This window comes from Cariama cristata, unplaced genomic scaffold (assembly GCF_000690535.1).
Source record: "Cariama cristata isolate BGI_N322 unplaced genomic scaffold, ASM69053v1 scaffold337, whole genome shotgun sequence".
Classification (NCBI taxonomy): domain Eukaryota; kingdom Metazoa; phylum Chordata; class Aves; order Cariamiformes; family Cariamidae; genus Cariama; species Cariama cristata.
The window spans coordinates 10,082-27,391 of record NW_009626880.1 but is presented as its reverse complement, the minus strand read 5'-3'; the positions used below and the strand labels follow the sequence as shown (position 1 = coordinate 27,391).

General features: G+C 35.2%; 2 protein-coding genes across 2 annotated transcripts in view; one reads left to right on the top strand and one right to left on the bottom strand.

Moving 5' to 3' along the window:
• Positions 1-6,525, top strand: part of OGN (osteoglycin) — a 9,243-nt gene extending 2,718 nt beyond the window's left edge. The window contains exons 2-6 of the mRNA XM_009704199.1: positions 1,965-2,049; positions 3,958-4,116; positions 4,737-4,939; positions 5,517-5,612; positions 6,112-6,525. Coding sequence (XP_009702501.1) covers positions 1,965-2,049; positions 3,958-4,116; positions 4,737-4,939; positions 5,517-5,612; positions 6,112-6,282 — 714 coding nt within the window. The 3' untranslated portion in view covers positions 6,283-6,525. The remainder of the gene's footprint in view (positions 1-1,964; positions 2,050-3,957; positions 4,117-4,736; positions 4,940-5,516; positions 5,613-6,111) is intronic.
• CENPP (centromere protein P) overlaps positions 1-17,310 on the bottom strand; it is a 147,612-nt gene that overhangs the window by 122,356 nt on the left and 7,946 nt on the right. Inside the window, exon 5 of the mRNA XM_009704200.1 lies at positions 11,557-11,653. Within this exon, the coding sequence (XP_009702502.1) occupies positions 11,557-11,653 (97 nt within the window). The remainder of the gene's footprint in view (positions 1-11,556; positions 11,654-17,310) is intronic.

Below are 17,310 nucleotides of genomic sequence, written 5' to 3'. Positions count from 1 at the left end.
TTTTTTTTTTTTTTTTTTTGGGGGGGGGGGCGCGGGCGGGGTGGAATCTGTTGCTTAATTTTGTCGATTTAACAGTATTCTGCAAATAATCACTTTTATTTTTTGGTGACACTTTGCACTTGCAGAAATTAGTTGTACATTGTATTCTGCAAAGAACTCGCATACTCTTTCATAGATCACACCTCAAGTAGGATATTGTACTAGAAATCTACATCTGGTACAGATAAGCTGTGTCAGCAAACATGTTTTTCATGCAAGCATACTAAAAATGTCTCTTATGAGCCAAACAAACTACAACAATAGAACTGCAGTTGTTCTATTATAAGGTCATGTACACAGAAGTCTCTGCTGACATGGATACCTCAGTCAAGGACTCTGTCTTCACATGCCCAATCAACATATTTATGTGAGCTAAACATTTTTGCAGAAACCTTCTGTAAGATTTGCTGCTTGTTTGAGTTCTAACTTTGCAGCTCACACCCCCCAGCCTCTCTACACCCAACACTGCAAAAGCTCTTACCCTACACGGAAGCTTCGTGCTACAACTGCTAAACTGTTGCCAGCATTCTAACTTGGGTATAAATGTCTTTATAGAGCAAATCAATCTATCCGAAACAAGAGGCAAAAAAAAGCTATGGCCTGGACAGATAGATGCAAAGAAGAGCCAAGGGATGGATGATTCACAGGCTAAAAAGGGGTCAAAAATGACAGAAGCTGGCCAAGTTATTTGTTTCTCAGGCTTTATGTCAAGCTTGAGGGTTTTATTTTGCAGAATACAAAAATTCCCACAGTGAAGTATATGCAAGCAACCAAATACTAAATAAAACAAAGTTAGTATCAAAAGTAACTTGACAGATTGTGTTACTTTCACATTGTTCTTGTAAGTGAGCTGTGCACTACATGCCTGAATTGAGGGGTGGAGAACTTAAAAAACAAACAAAAAACCAAAAAAATGTTGACCTGTGAGTACCTGCAGTGTGTAAGAAGCTCTCTTCAACAGGGGACCGTACTCCTGCCAGGACCTGATTCTTAAGCACATTTAGAGAAAAACATCTTCCACACTTGATAATGTACTTTTCTCCATGTGTTTTCAATAGCCACACAGACCAAAAAGCATATTGTCTTACTCTGTCCTACAAATACTCCCCATCAAAAAAAGACAACAAATCATGCCAGCTAAGAACAACTGCCACAGTCAACCTAAAAACCCCCTTAACTTTAATACATGGAAATCATAGTATAACACACTGTATGTATACACATAATTCTCTAAAATTCCTACGGTATTCAATGAAAACCTGACTACCATTTCCTGCATCACAAAAGGCCGTTTCTGTTAGCAGCCCACATCTGAAAACAGACTGAAGTGCAGTTAATGGAAATGAATTGCTAAATTTCAGCCAATACCTGAAAGGAACATGTTTATAAACTAAGTTGTCCTGCAATCGAAAAGATGTAATGACTATCTCAACAGAGAATTCTGAATAACTTTAAATGCAAGGAAATGTTATTTTACTGAGATTATTTGGGTACAACAAAAAAATACAACTTTTATTCACAAGAATCATGCAAAATTTTGTGTGATGTGCAAAATCTTCTGTCTTCAGAACTTCAGTTTTCTATAGACACCCATCGCTTACATATTCCTTCCCTGCCATGTAGTCTGTATTTTCTCTCTATTTTTATTTTGTCTACTGTTCTTTCCTAAAAAACTGTACTTTTCTAAAGAACACTAGCAGCTCCACCTTCCCTTCTTACCTTTCAAAGCAAATAGCTCATGTACAAAAGGGGTAATACATTAGTCATCCAGCATATGAGAGTATTTTAAAAATTAAATGTCAGAAGGAGGTATGTCATAGGAAGCTCATTTTTAAAAGACATGCTGTTTCAGATCTTTGTAACACTCCGTGGTTTTTTTGTTTGCTTTCATTTGTTTTTAAAATAACATTTGCTCTCACACAAAGGATGGAACAAATGTTTCTCTTGACACTTCCCTAAGACTGCAAGGGGATGACAGCCAACGCGATGTACCACCAACAAAAGATACAAGTAAGTTAATTGATATGAATACTGTAACATTGAAGCTCTCCCAAAGAACATATTTTAATATGAAAATTTAATATACAAAGGATAACAACGGATATAGAATTAATCCTTTCATCTATTAATATCTTTCATATCACCTTCTAACTTCCAATGGAGCAGGCTGAAAAAATTTAAAAGATCCTCAGAGAAACTCTGAACACACGAAGCAAAGCTTATAAGAATCTCTACAGATTTACCCAGTCATATTCGCTGTAGAGATGTACCCAAGTTAAACAAGTTAGGCAAGACAACCAAAAAAAACAAAATACACACCCCAATAAGTTCCACAGTTTAATCAAGTCAGGATGAAATATGATGTGCTTAAATTACTTAGATTTCTTCAAAGTACTGGCTATTCTCACAGTTTACATCTTATGATCAGGGAGGTCAACAGTTAAAATACATCAAGAACATCCTTCACTAGCCCAAGTTTCCTACAGGCTCTGAAGTACATTGTCCAGATTTCTCCTAACCAGCCACAATGATTTCTAAACATGAAAGGAACAAAGTTTTGGTCTGCCAAACAGAGCACTGAAAAGAGGACACACATATTTTGGGTGTGTCTGTGATCTAAACTTCCAAAAATAACCAATGATTCAGCAAGACCACCACAGTATCAATGTCCACCAAAGTTCTAATCAAGGTTATTGCCACCAAATAGCATCTGTCAACAAGCCTCCATCAAAAGCAGAACAAACCTGTAAGAACACCAGAGCTTCTAGTCACAGACAAGCATAAAAACTGTTGCCTTTCAAATAGTGACAACAGTGTTTCACAATCATTTTCCATTTCCTACGCTCTAGGACATGAAATAAAAAAGGCAAATGGGGCAGAACTCTGAAGTCCAACAAATAATATTCACAAAGTTGAAGCTCAATCTCTATTCCATTCTCTGCAGTACCTCTTTAAGAAAAAAGAATTACTCTATTACACATATTGGGTTGGCTTCTCATTACTGACTGGCTACTTCTATAACTCTTCACTGGTTGTGGAAGATCCTATTTTGCTATGTATCGGTAACCACCCAGCAGTGGTGGGTGACACTACTCTCTGTGCTACAGACAGACCAGTTTGGAAGCTAACCAAAATCTCACAATACAGAAAAGACAGTAGATCACATAGCAGTGGTGACAAAACTGGATTTAAAGCCATATTCATTATATGTATTTGAATATTGCTGCCATACAAGATTAAAGCAAAGCAGAAATGACTAATACTCTACTAATGTCTATGAGGAACAGAACAAGCCATGAAGGGCTTAAACTGCATTAAAAAAGACACAGAGTTTCTCTCACGACTAAAAATAACAGCTATAAAAAAACCTCAGTAAAGAACTGGAACAGATTGCCTAAAGTATATAATCATCATTGCTGGAGTTTTTATAAGAAAAGATTAGACAAAATAGTAGCTAGGAGTAACACGAAGTATATATGACCCTGCCAGAAATGCTCCGGTGCAATTACAGTATCAAACGTGTGCACTGTCAGATGTTTCTCCTGCATGGATTTTTCTTTTCAAAAGAATAGGTCTAAAGATGACATTTAACATGGTCAGAGTTGCAATTGTCATATTCACAACAGTCTATGCCGATTAAAGAATGAAACTGAAATCAGATCGATTAATAGCCTTTCAAGACATGCTTAGATAAGAACAGAGAATATACACAGGAAAATTATGCATGATAAAAGGACTACAAAACTCAAAAAAGTTTGGAATATTAAATTTTTTCAGAACTTGATGTGAATAGAACTTTCAAAAAAAATCTAATGAGGGGAAATCTTAAAAGATACTAGAGAAAATTCCATTTTGAATATTCAAGCTTAAGTTAGTTGAATAACTTTTAACTATCTACTCAAAATAATTTGCTTTCAGATTTACCTACTTGTCTGCTCTGTGTGTGTTTAAGCGGATCTGTGTACTGTGAGGAAATAGACATCGAAGCTGTACCCCCACTGCCAAAGGAAACAGCATATCTTTATGCACGATTTAACAAAATAAAAAGGATAGCAGTCTCAGATTTTGCTGACATCAGTAAGTAATGTCCAAATTTTAATTTGTTTACCTGATCGTATATTTGAAGTTGTCCCATAACAGTATGCCAAGATTACCAAAATTAGATATATTTTATATTTTGCTAGATTTCATTATGTGTATTTGTGTATTACTTATTCAATCCAATGCTTGTATTAGAATAGGAACTGTGAAGGCAATATGGAAACCCATTTAGGCCCAGGTATATATCTTAATATTCCCACACAATCAGAGAAAGAGCAGATTGCTAAAAACAAAATTTAACTCTGCATTGCAGCCAGTCTTAAATGACCAGGTATTATTTTTCCTTCAAATGCTCCAGGGACATCTCTCCCACCTATCTCACTCTACAATATGACAAATTCTATGAATATCTGAAATCATATTGTCTGTAAAAAGGAAGGATGCAGAGTGTTTTCTTTTTTTTTTCTTTTTAAATTTAAGACCATGAGGAAATCCACATGTGGATTTTATCCATATTTTAATAGTATTTACACTTGCAGATCACAATTAGGATGGTGCAGTCAACAGTGTAACATTTAACATGTACAACCACAGACATTTAGCATGCCATGTAATTATAAATTCAATATTTAGATTTTAATTTCTTTTGTGTAAAGCCACCTTGAGAAGAATTGATTTTAGTGGAAATAGGATAGAGGAAATAGAAGATGGAGCCTTTTCAAAGCTGCTGTTATTGGAAGAACTTTCTCTTGCTGAAAATCGACTTCTAAAACTTCCTGTTCTACCTCCCAAACTAACAACATTTAATGCAAACCAAAACAGAATCAAGAGCAGAGGAATCAAAGCAAATGCTTTCAAGGTAAGTAAAAGACAATAATTTCAGTAACCAAAGTACATAAAATTAGTAACCAGACTATCCAGTATACCACCAAATTAATTTTTCCGTTTTTTGTAATCTAAGAAACAAAGTATGATGAAGCAGCTTTCCAGATTTTGTTTTGGTTTAAGGCATTTTAGAATAGTCCTTTGCACACTCAACACTCTCATGTCATTCATATAAAAAATTTTCTATGAAATATCTTACCTACTTCCTTTCTCTCTTACATGCAAAGAAAAACTCAATCCAAAAACTGATCTCTCAAATACAGTTCTGAGGACCACATAAATACTAATAAACAACAATATAGCTTTATAGAGGTCTCAAGTTTTATAACCAATAAGCTGACACTGAAATTGCCAAAATATAGAAGGTCTGCTCTGTGAGTTTCTTGATACAACAGAATTCAACATTCATAGCAAAAGAATATTTGATGTTAGATCACTCTACAGGCTTTCTATGTGATCAGAAAAAAATACTGATGTCTTGTAACAGGCAGAAGTTACTTAACCTCAAGTACATAATACCAACATTAATAATCTCTCTTTCTTTCTATTAGAAACTGACAAATTTGGCCTACCTCTACCTAGGACATAACGCACTGGAATCCGTTCCCCTTAACTTACCAGAAAGTCTGCGAATTCTTCACCTTCAGGTATTTCTGGAGTATTTCCTTAACATTCTATTACAAAAAGCCTCATTAGTTACGTACTTCAAACCAAACTCACTGTCATTAAAAACAGTTCACACTGCAGTTATGCTACATTTGCTACTCCAAATAAAACAATTTACCTCTAATCTGTACGGCCACAATCATACAGAAGTTCAGAAGTTGTTTGTTAGCTAATTGGCATGCAATAATTTCTCATTAGTTTTTGTGCATCAAAGATAGGAAATACTAAAAATAAGCAATAATCTTTGATCAACGATACATTTCAAACATCAATAACAACCTCAAATTGCTTATCAGCTTATTGATTAGTTTGAAGAGACTTGATTCCTACATATCTAAAGTACACACAAATCTATTCCAATGACAATAAAATGGGAAGGTAAGAGGAATAAAATTAAAGTTTGAAAATTCTTCAACATATATGGGTGTGTGTATAGATATGTGTGTGTTTTTACTTACAAAAAATTGTTTTGTTTTGCAGTACAACAACATTACTACAATCACCGATGACACATTCTGCAAATCTAATAACACACGTTACATCCGCACAAGTATGGATGAGATAAGGATGGAAGGCAATCCGATCCTCTTGGCAAAGCATGTTAATGCTTTTTCCTGCTTGAGAACACTGCCTGTAGGAACGTACTACTAGCCACTAGTTATGTAATCATACATGCCAAAACTTAAACATAGTAACAAAAGATCATTCCCTTTCCTCTGTTTACATGTTTATATCCTCACCCTTACTAATGCTGTTTTCCATGCATACCAAAACCTTTTACTATGTTGAAATGTGGTTCTCCTCTGAATTAACTATTTCAAAACAGTCACTCCATTTAGTAATTACAATGGCACCCATACTTTCAGAATCTTTTCTGTTAATGAAAGTGTAAAAATACATATATGCCCACACATCTTCTGAACATTTATTTCACCACATATCCTTTAGGTGTAGGTAAAAATCACAAAAGTAACTGCTTGTTCACAGTCTTTACCAGTACTTGGAACAATCACTACATCTTACTTGCAGATAAATGCAAAACATCCTTTGAGCAAGCTACAGTGGAAGAATACATCTTAACTCCACTCCTACTTTTTTACTCTGAAATGAAACTTTTTTGGTTGACCTTCAAAAGTATACTGGATGAATTCGCATACAAAAGTAAGTTATGTTTAGAAACAGAGCTTCTCAAAGCTTAACTTCATTAAAGCTTCCTTAAAAACTTAGTTTCTGGAAAATTAGAATAATCCCTGTTTAGGCTTAGTGTACCAAGCAACATAGCAAGTGGAACTTTTCAAAGCCCTGTTAATTCTCTTTCTGCTATTTTGCCTTCAAAATAATCTAAGAGTGTGTGTATATATATTATATATGCATTTTAATTTACACAGGTATTTTTAATTGAAATATAAAATTTTTGCTCAGCTGTACTCACAAGAGTAATTTTTGCAACACCAGCTTCCCATTTTAATGCAATGGTCAAAGTACAGCATAGTATGACTCCAAGTATCTTTGATATTAACAGACGACGTAGATCAAGCTTTGTTCCACTGCTTTTCCTTGACAAGGAAATACGACAATATAGTTAACAGCAAAACTGAATTAATGTTTTTACCTGTAAATAAGTAAGATTTCAGCTAGATGCCAGTGCAAAGAGAATTGCCCTTGTACCACAATACTTTTGCTCATTAGGGAAAAATCAAATCAGATCTTTAAATTAAAAAGTTGATTCTATCATTAATCTAAAAATAGTGTTAACTTCAAGCATCATTTCACTCAAATACTTTAAACCGTGCAGCATATTAGAAACACAAATCAATGTGTGCAGGCCTTAACAGTCAGTTCACCCAAAACTAGACACAATTGATACAGGACACAATGTTTTTAATTACACAACTATACATTTCTGACATTCATTTTCGGTTTCTCCCCTCAAATACCTACCACAGGTGTAAATTCTTCAGATAAATGAATAAAGTGTGCTAGTTACTATTACCAGATCAATTTCGTACTAACTTTGAAGCTAGTATAGATTCCTAATTTGTAGAAATAGCTAAGCATCAAATGCATGATGATGTACCACTACATCTAGAATACTGATTTTACAAGATATTTTGTATTAGTTTTGTTTCTCTTATTTAGCTAAGCCTTGATTTGTTAGTGCTCGTGTTATGGGGAATTAAGTGCATGCTTCATTCTGAACATACTGCTGCTCTCACTAAGAGTATTGAGACCTAAGAGATTTTTAGTCACTTTTTAAGTGACTATGTCAAGCATCAACTGTGGGCTCACCTTTCTGGAAAGAGGATGCAATTATGAAATGCAGGACAAAAATATTTATAATTAAAAATATTTATCATTACCCAAGAAAGACATAGCTATCCCCAATATTTTTCATTTTAAGTTATTTGGTATAACAAGAAAGTAATTCCATTGTCTTAATACAACTGAGAACAAGGTCAAGTCCAACAGTGAGAGTAATACTTGGTTTCATTTTCCCATGTAAGTCATAAAACTTTGATGTTTCCAGGTTTTTAGCAAAAGGTAAGAAATAACCCCAAAGCATGTAAAAATACATTCCAGTCAAATTTATACTATGAAAAAATAAAAGTCACCAATTGTCTCATCCCTCTTTTGATAAATGTGTAAGATGGAGAAAACATAGTTAGAAGTGTAACAATGTAACAGAAGCAGTGGCCTCTGATCTTACTCTCACCACAAATCACTATTACCAAATAAAGCTCTTTCCAGTATTAATAGGATTAGTAAATATCACCAAAACTCTTCCTATGAAAACAATTATATGTGTATACACAAATATATGCACATTTATGTAATATACACACAGGTAAACATTCTAAGACCTAACTACTACCACAGTATTAATTTTACATTAAAATGTTGTATATATTTTTCAAAAAGTACTAAGTATCAACAGTAGCACTAATCAATGTTCTTAATATTTTGTGAGCAAGCCAATGTGGACAACTGGTACCTTCTGAATGCCTCACGCAGGCAATAAATTATCTGATATGTTTTAATTTACTTTCCCCATTCACAGGAAGCTAACTCGTCAAAACATTAAGTGAGAAGGGCTTCAGTATGCAGGATTTTTTGCCTTCTGTGTGACCAGTACTAATATCAAACTGAATGTACATCATTCTATATTTTTTCCTATCACTCATTTCTGTTCTTATTTTCCAATAAAACTTGAATTTTTTTCTTGTTTATCAATATCAGCTTCAACAATCTGCTCTTCCAGCAATGCCAACATGCCTCAGTTGTTCAGCCTCATAGCAGACTAAGAGCATGTCTAGATCAGAAAATTATTTGCAGATGCAAATCCGTTTTGCAGACATAATAGTTATTGTGACAATACAGTAAGACCTTCCATACAAGTAATGCCATGCAAAAGACTTGTGGGACACCACTCATCCATTCAAAATCTAGTTAAAGCACTAGCTTGTAATGGTATGGACAATTCTTGATTGTGTGTGTGAGGCATACAAGTTGTAGACTAACAAGTTTCAGTAAAAAATCACAACTGCTAAAGCACAATGCCTGGGAATATATAACGCAGAGCACAAAATGCATACAACTGAACGTTGCTCTACTTGCACCAGCCTGAATCTGTCCCTGCTTTCTAGGAAAGCCTGCTTAAAGTCAAATTAATGTATATTTTAAATTGCTTTTTTGCTTAATCCGAGTTATCCATGCAGTAGTGCCATCGTCTAGTTGACACAGTAGTGTTAGGGCAAATCATTTCTGTGATCCATCCCACCATTACTCTTGTTAACTGGGAAAACTGTCACTACAAAACTGCTGTTTGTGATGGTCAACTTTTTAGAAATACAGTGCTGTTCAAATTTGCTTTAAACTTGCAACTGTCATTCATCTCAAACATTCATTATTATTTGAAGTATTCAATCACTTCTACATTATTTCTTACTTCTCAAGTACCAAAACTAACAGAAAAGAAAAAATAATCTACCTTTCCTGTTTTTACACTGTGAGAAAACTATTAGTAGCACTATTTCTACTTAACAGCCTGGGTAATTTTCTTTTAAATAACAAAATAATAGAAAAGCTATAAACCCCAAACCTCACCCCTAATAGTCTTCTCTCCAATACTGTGCAAAGTTACCTGCCTATATACTTGAAGCCTAGTAAGCAGGTAGGAGGAAAAAAAACAAAACACAACACCACAAAAAACCAAAGATCACAGACGCATTTCTTAGCATTGTCCAAGTGTGAATATTAACAGGATAAGACTCTTCAATAGTTTTTATGCATATGTTAAAAGCAAATTTCTAGTCACTTTCACACAAATTACTACAGAATATTGAGTTACAAATACACATTCTCCTTAGTAATCTCGTTATTTGAATTGTCAGATTTGATCTTTGAACACTTTATTAATTCTCTCACCTCAGAAAGTCTTCTGTTTCTAAATGAAATCACTACTAATGCTAGCAGAAATAAGAAGGCTTAAAAAACTCTTCCTAAGCACATAGTCAATCATACTTGATAAATATTCACTCAAGTTGGTTTGCCTTTCTCAACAGCATCTTTGTCCATGGAAAGAAAAATATCTTTAGAAGGAATACTTGCAGTATTGATAAACTTGCAATACATGTCTTCAGTGAATTTATCTTCACACATGTTTTAGCAATGAATTTATCCCTTGTTTACACTCAATGTCTGAACAAATACTTTTTAAAACTGCTTACAATACACACGACAATTTAAAAATAATCTCCAGATCTATCTCCTTTCTAATTTTTCATTTTTGTACCAAATTTTAAAGTGAGAAATATTTACAACAGTTCACTGAATCACTGTCTCAGAAACCACAGTGACTGCTGTCATGAGGCTGATCCTTAGACCAGAAAGCATCAAGTGAAGTTGGAAAAAAACAATCAAAAAACCCAAATCACAAAGCCATAAAGGCCTCGGTGTTCCACCCTCTTTATGGAAGGATTAAAGAGAAGTCCTTACACAACAACCATCAGTTTATTACTCAGCTGAGAACAGGATTTTTTTTTTTTAACATTATCAGAAGTTAGTCCTTTTTTCTCTTTAATTTGGTTGATTTGATAATAGAAATGGATTAATTTAGCCCTGAACTCAGAAAGGCTTAAAAGATTCAAAAAATAGGAAACAAAGCAGTTCCCACTTACTACTACAGCTGAAAAGTAAAGATGGTGCTGAGTTTAACGACAGTAAATGCTTGAGCTAAATAAAACAGAACTAAAAAACCCACACACAATTAAGCAGCTAAACATCCTCCTCTAACACTAAGCATCATATAAGATGTTCTATATCTGTAAGACCGCAGTATTTTTACTCCAAGGATTAGCTGCTTATCTTAAAACCAGTACAAAGACAAAGCAAACTAGCTAAATAATGGTAATTTAAAACTAAGTTCAAATACTACGTTTCAGTTAAGAGGAACAGTTTATTTCCCATTCAAGTAAAACATTTCAGAACTGAAAGTGCTGTCACCCAAACACATGCTGCCACATTTTCCAGACAGATCCAGTCCTTCAGAACTAACATTTAAATACCAAAGACTACAGACCTTATTTTCTTTTAATTTCTTATTTGGCTTTTTGTGTTCAAAATGAAATTTAATACCAATGAAAAAATTTTACTCCCCCACAGAAAGGCACAGATATTCTTATTTTTCCCCACATATGAGGAACGCAGCAATAGCATGGTAAAAATCAAGACAAATACTAAGCAAGGTCATTGCTCATTGAATACAACAGAAAAACCTTTAGCTAATATTCTCTTCTCCATAATGCATAAAATTAAGATTCCCAGACTCTGCTAAAGAGTGCTAATTTCACCTCCATTACTCTATCTTAATGAACTACTTAAAGTACTAAATATAATACTCATATATAAAGGCTTGATAGACACTACCTTGAAATGTAGGAAGGTGCATCTACGATGTTCATACCACTCAGCACAAGACGAAAGGTTTCGGAAAAATGTTAAGAGATTTCCATGTTCTTCAGTGCTACAAAAGAAAAAGATATTCTTCAACACAAACAGTACTAGTCAGATGTACCAATTCTATAGCCTAAAATTTGCACTTTTTCCTTCAAGAACTTGTGATTAGTATTGTTCAAATTTGAAGCCAGAAATCATCCCCCCACCAAAAATTATCACAACAGGAAAAAAAAGCTGTAGTATAGATATTGAAAAAAAAATTGAAGAATTTATTTATAAACCAGTGTTTTTAACTCCTCAGGAAAGTAAGCAGCAATAAAGTTAGTCTTAAACATAAAATGTGATAACTTGACAAAGTAGTCACCTGTAAAATCTTAGTTTAACTTTACGCTTGTTCATCCAATACTCTTGTTTTCTAAACAAATTCCAAGATGTTGCATAGTAAAACTTTAACCCACAAACCTGGTAAGATTTACCAAATTGCATCACTAAGCTTCGAATATTCCCGAGATCTTTGTCCTATTCAACTAAACCTTTACATGACACATTATCTGACTCTGTCCACATGACATTCATCTTTTCAAGATTAACCTTGAAACTTCACTAAGCAAGAGGGCCTGTTCATTAGATTATACATGGCATCCAAAACAAAACTTTTGATATACAGTTAAAACTTGATTTATCTGCTATTAAGGAAGACTCTGATATTCTCATTAATTAGGGAGTGGGGCAGGATGGGGGAGAGAGATGCCAATATATCTGTAACTGAGAAGTGGAGTGCAGAGATCTTAACACCAAGACCATTGTAAGCAGAAATTAATAAGCCTGGGTAAAGTTGAGCTGATTGTCACAGAACGTCCCTCAGTATTTCTGCAGTTTTGGGCTCCCTCATGATTTAGCAGTTCAGCTACACGTGGATATATGGCTTCATTCATACAAATGATCCTACATTTGCACTAATAAATTGTCTTGGAACCTGATGTCCTGCAAAGAGCAGTGTAGACACACCTTTACTAGATTTGCACTTAGCCAGTACAGGTTCAGTAGAGCTTACAGCTATATCACGAAACTAACACATCGGTGCCAGTCTGGCAAGGAAATCATTCAGCCGCAATGTTACTGCAAATACTATTTTTTCCCCATCCATAATGTCTCTGAAAACAGAAAGGTCAGCAGTAGTCATTTTTCTTTCTGGCATTTCTAAGGAATTTTCAATACAAGAGACAAAGTATAAGAGAAATAAAGAAAAGTTCCCATAGTTTTGGCTTTGTCACTTTCAGAGTAATTGAACAGCATCAAGGGAAAATGTTTATATATAATGATTCCACCTTAGTATAGTAAGATTTTTCCATTTCCACTGACAGTAGCTAAACAGAAGCAACAATGCACAATGCCAGCTAAACCTAAGAGATTGCAATTCCAGAACTTTGGTGCTAAAGTGAACTTAAAAATAGAAGCAACACATAGAAGAAATACAGATTTTGCACTTAGAACATAAGGAAGTTTATTTCCTATGTGTACTTGTTTTGCACACACAAAAATTAAATCATTCAAGGTTCAATATAATTCCAAAATTAAATATTCACAGTATCTAAAGAATCAAAAAGAAGATCATACTCTGAAAGAAACAGCAAACATTTGGAGAAATACATAATTTTTTTTCTGCTGAAGTAATTTCCAGAGAAGTTCCAAACACTGCTTAAAGTACAGAATCAGGGAAAGCTACATGGCTGACTATCCATTCTTGCAGATAGGGAAAAATACACATAGTTTTGAAAATAAATGCTGCTCATGATATCACAGAATGGTTTAGTTGGAAGGGACCTTAAAGATCACCTAGTTCCAACCTCCCTGCCATAGGCAGGGACACCTTCCACCAAACCAGGTTGCTCAAAGCCCCATCCAACCTGGCCTTGAACACTTCCAGGGATGCAGCATCCACAGCTTCTCTGGGCAACCTGTGCCACTGCCTCACCACCCTCACCGTGAAGAATTTCTTCCTTATACCTAATCTAAATCTTCTCTCTTCCAGTTTAAAGCCATTGGCTCTTGCCCTATCACTCCGTTCCCTTGTAAAAAGTCCCTCCCCAGCTTTCCTGTAGGTCCCTTTTAGGTACTGGGAGGTTGTTCTAAGGTCTGTCCAGAGCCCTCTCTTCTCCAGGCTGAACAACCCCAACTCTCTCAGTCTGTCTTTATAGGAGAGGTGCTCCAGCCCTCGGATCATCCTCATGGCCCTCCTCAGGACTCGCTCCATGTTCTCCTTGTGTTGGGGGCCCCACAGCTGAAGGCGGTACTGCAGGTAGGGTCTCATGAGAGTGGAGCAGAGGGGGAGAATCACCTCCCTTTACCCGCTGGTCGTGCTTCTTTTGATGCAGCCCAGGATACGGTTGGTTTTCTGAGCTGCAAGTGCACATCGCTAGGTCATGTTGAGCTTCTGATTAACGAGCAGCCCCAAGTCCCTCTCCTCAGGGCTGCTCTCGATCCATTCTCCGTCCAGCCTGTATTTGTGCTTGGGATTGCCCCGACCCATGTGCAGGACCTTGCACTTGGCCTTGTTGAACTTCAGGATGTTTGCATGGGCCCACCTGTCAAGTCTATCAAGGTCCCTCTGGATGGCATCCCTTCCCTCCAGTGTGTCGACCGCACCACACAGCATGCTGTCTTCAAACTTGCTGAGGGTGCATTCAATCCCACTGTCCACGTTGCCAACAAAGGAAACCAAGCCACTGGAAATCAGTAGCGTGCAAAAACCTGCTTTACAACAATTAGGACTAGAACCATTTGAATTAAGAGATCTATTCACTTAAGATAAATGCCATCAGAGAAGCAGAGAGTTCGTAGAAATCAGGAACTGAAGAGACCTTACCCTCTTTATTATTAACACCACAGGGACAGCAACCATTTAGAGCACACATACAGCTTCTCAGCTCTAATCAAACAAGGAAATAGACAGTCCATCCACTATTAGGAGGGATAATTGTCTTAAAGACAGATTAGAGAAAATAGGTGGGGAGCTGGTTGTAGGAGGAAGAAGAGTTTGTCTTGGAAGGGTTTCTTTTTAAGAAAAACACAACAGAAACAAATCTTCAGTCTTCAAATTTCTAGTAATGTAAGGATCAGGATAGAGAAAGAAAAAGAGACAATATAAGATGACAGAAACTGCCAAATAGCCAATCATCCATCCAGTGTCATCAGGGGACAGAGGAAAAATGCTCATAAAGGGTGTGCAGTTTTTACCGAAGAAATGTGGCAAGAATGCAAAGAATGCAAAATTCCACAAAAGCAGAATATCTAAAGCAACTTGATTCTTTAAATCACAAGGGTAAACAGCTTCATGTCGTTATTGATATGAAGCCACAGTCAAATGAAACAGACTATTAGTCATTGTCAAAACATGCCTAGCCAGCACTGCTTTGAAAATACAAAGATTTATTTCAATTACTAATACAGGATTTTACAAGTTTATAAAAACCTGATTGAGGAAGATATGACTTACAATTCAGAATATTTCAGAAAGTTACAGAGGATCTAAATTCTACATGTAAATTTGACTTTTAACATCCTTTCTGTTTGAGTTTAGCTATTCTTTTTGGATTTTCAGAACAGCTGAGAGCAGAAACTTGAGGACATTAACAGAATGGTTGCAACAGTGTATTACCAAGTCACTTCAGCCATTCAAAGGGGAACTGTGCCTCAGATCCAGCTCTATTTAATATACAGGAACAGCAACTCTTAACATGTCACACAAACATAAACGGGAAAAAAATACATGAAGTTCATTCAGATATTGAAAATGTAAAAGAAAATCCAAACAAGTTTTTACCTAGCCTGGAAAGAACAGCATCATTAAAGGAAGTTACCACAGTAGTCACAGCCACCGACAAAATCAGGCCAAGATGAAAAGAATGCTGGCAGCAAATGCAAAATTGAGTCCCTGGAAGGACATAGACACATACTGATTTACAATAGTTGATTAGCTCTATGTTGTGGAAAACTTTTGTTAACCACAACTCATTATCACACATATAAAAATCTATATATACTATAGTAAAAATCAAGACTTAGTAATGACTGCCCACATCTCACTGTCTAGTGAACATGATTCTACACATACTGCAATATGCTTTTCAAATCTACGTACACGGAAGAGGGCAACACAAAACTTTGTTACAAAACTACAAACTTAAAATTCTTTTTAAAAACCTTGGCAATGTTGATCAGCATCCACTTTTATACAATTTAAAAGACTGTCACAATACTAAAACAAAGTCACAAAGTTTATGTCTTTAGTTTGGTTTTATTTCTTTTTTTTCTCTCTCAGATACATCTTTAGGTGATACAGCAGATGAAAATTTTCAAGGCCAGATCACCTGGTAGAAAAAGATAGTTTTGGCTATTTAAAGAAGCAGTTTCAAATGTAAAAGTTAGTCTACCAATTATATCTGCGTATGTACTTCTCATGTACAGATACAGTGTTGGCTAAATTCAAGATAGAAAACTGGATTCAGTGTTCAGAAAGGAGGAAAATCTGTGTTGGCATGAAGAGACATATGTAATATACACGCTTTTTTTTGTATTGGTAATGGAGAAAGAGACTGTATAAGAGCGCCATTCCAGTTAAGTGTCTCGTAGCACTTAACTACCCATAAACAATAATTCCTAATTAGCCTAAGTTAGCCTAATTCCTAACACTGAAGCCAACCACAAACACACACTAAAATCAAGAAAACTTGGTATAAAACAACAAGATACTAAGAGACTACATGTTAAAATTTAAGCCTTTGGCAGTTTTTTGTTTTGGATTTTTTGGTTTTTTTGAAAGAATTTAGCATTACAAAACATCAAAAAAAAAAAATCCACTAGGAGCAGAAAACACCCATCTCCAAAGCCAACAGCCATGTAACAGAGAAGTCATCCAAAAACAGCAAAAAGCATATTCAGGCAGAGAGTAACTCTGTATCGGGTTAAAATTACATGCCCTTCCTCCAAACACCATTTCACTTTTACAAAATAACATCAATACAAAAGTATATAAGAAACTTCACTGTTGTAAAAGTATTTAAGCCCCCTTTAATGTGCTCCTTTAGTTATTTTCAGAGAAGAAATCTATGTTAACTCACTGCAGTATACAAGACTTCTTGCATTAGCATATAAAACCAAAGACTGACTCTTACAGCTGTATGAAGAATTCATGCTTCCCCTCATTTCCAAGATACTTTGCCCAGGCAGTGCTTAATATAATACAGACATTTCCTAAATCCTTCACTCTGACTTATAAATTCTAACTAGTTAGTAAAAAGTAGTAGCAGTTTGCAAAGTGTCTAAAAGCTATTTGGCCAAGTAATCCATGCAATAGTTAAGTAACCTAACAATTAATGGGAAAGCAAGTGAAAAAAAGAAAAAAAAAAAAAGACTGACAGTAAGATTTTTTTATAGATATTGTGGTCCTCAACACTAATAAAGTACAACATAAAGGATAACTGATGCAAAAGGGATCCAAGTAAAATCCCAAAATATAAGACTAAATATTGTGATCCATTTGCATACATATTTTGTTGTCACAACATATTTAAGGATTGGTACATCTTTTAAAAAAAGGTATTATATATTGCAGCAGTACCTGGTTGAAAATAGACTGCTGAATTTTGCTTCTTTTAAAAATATGTTGCTCAAGTGTTCCAGCATTCTCCTGTTTTCTTCCAAAGCAGGATCCGCTTGGGAATT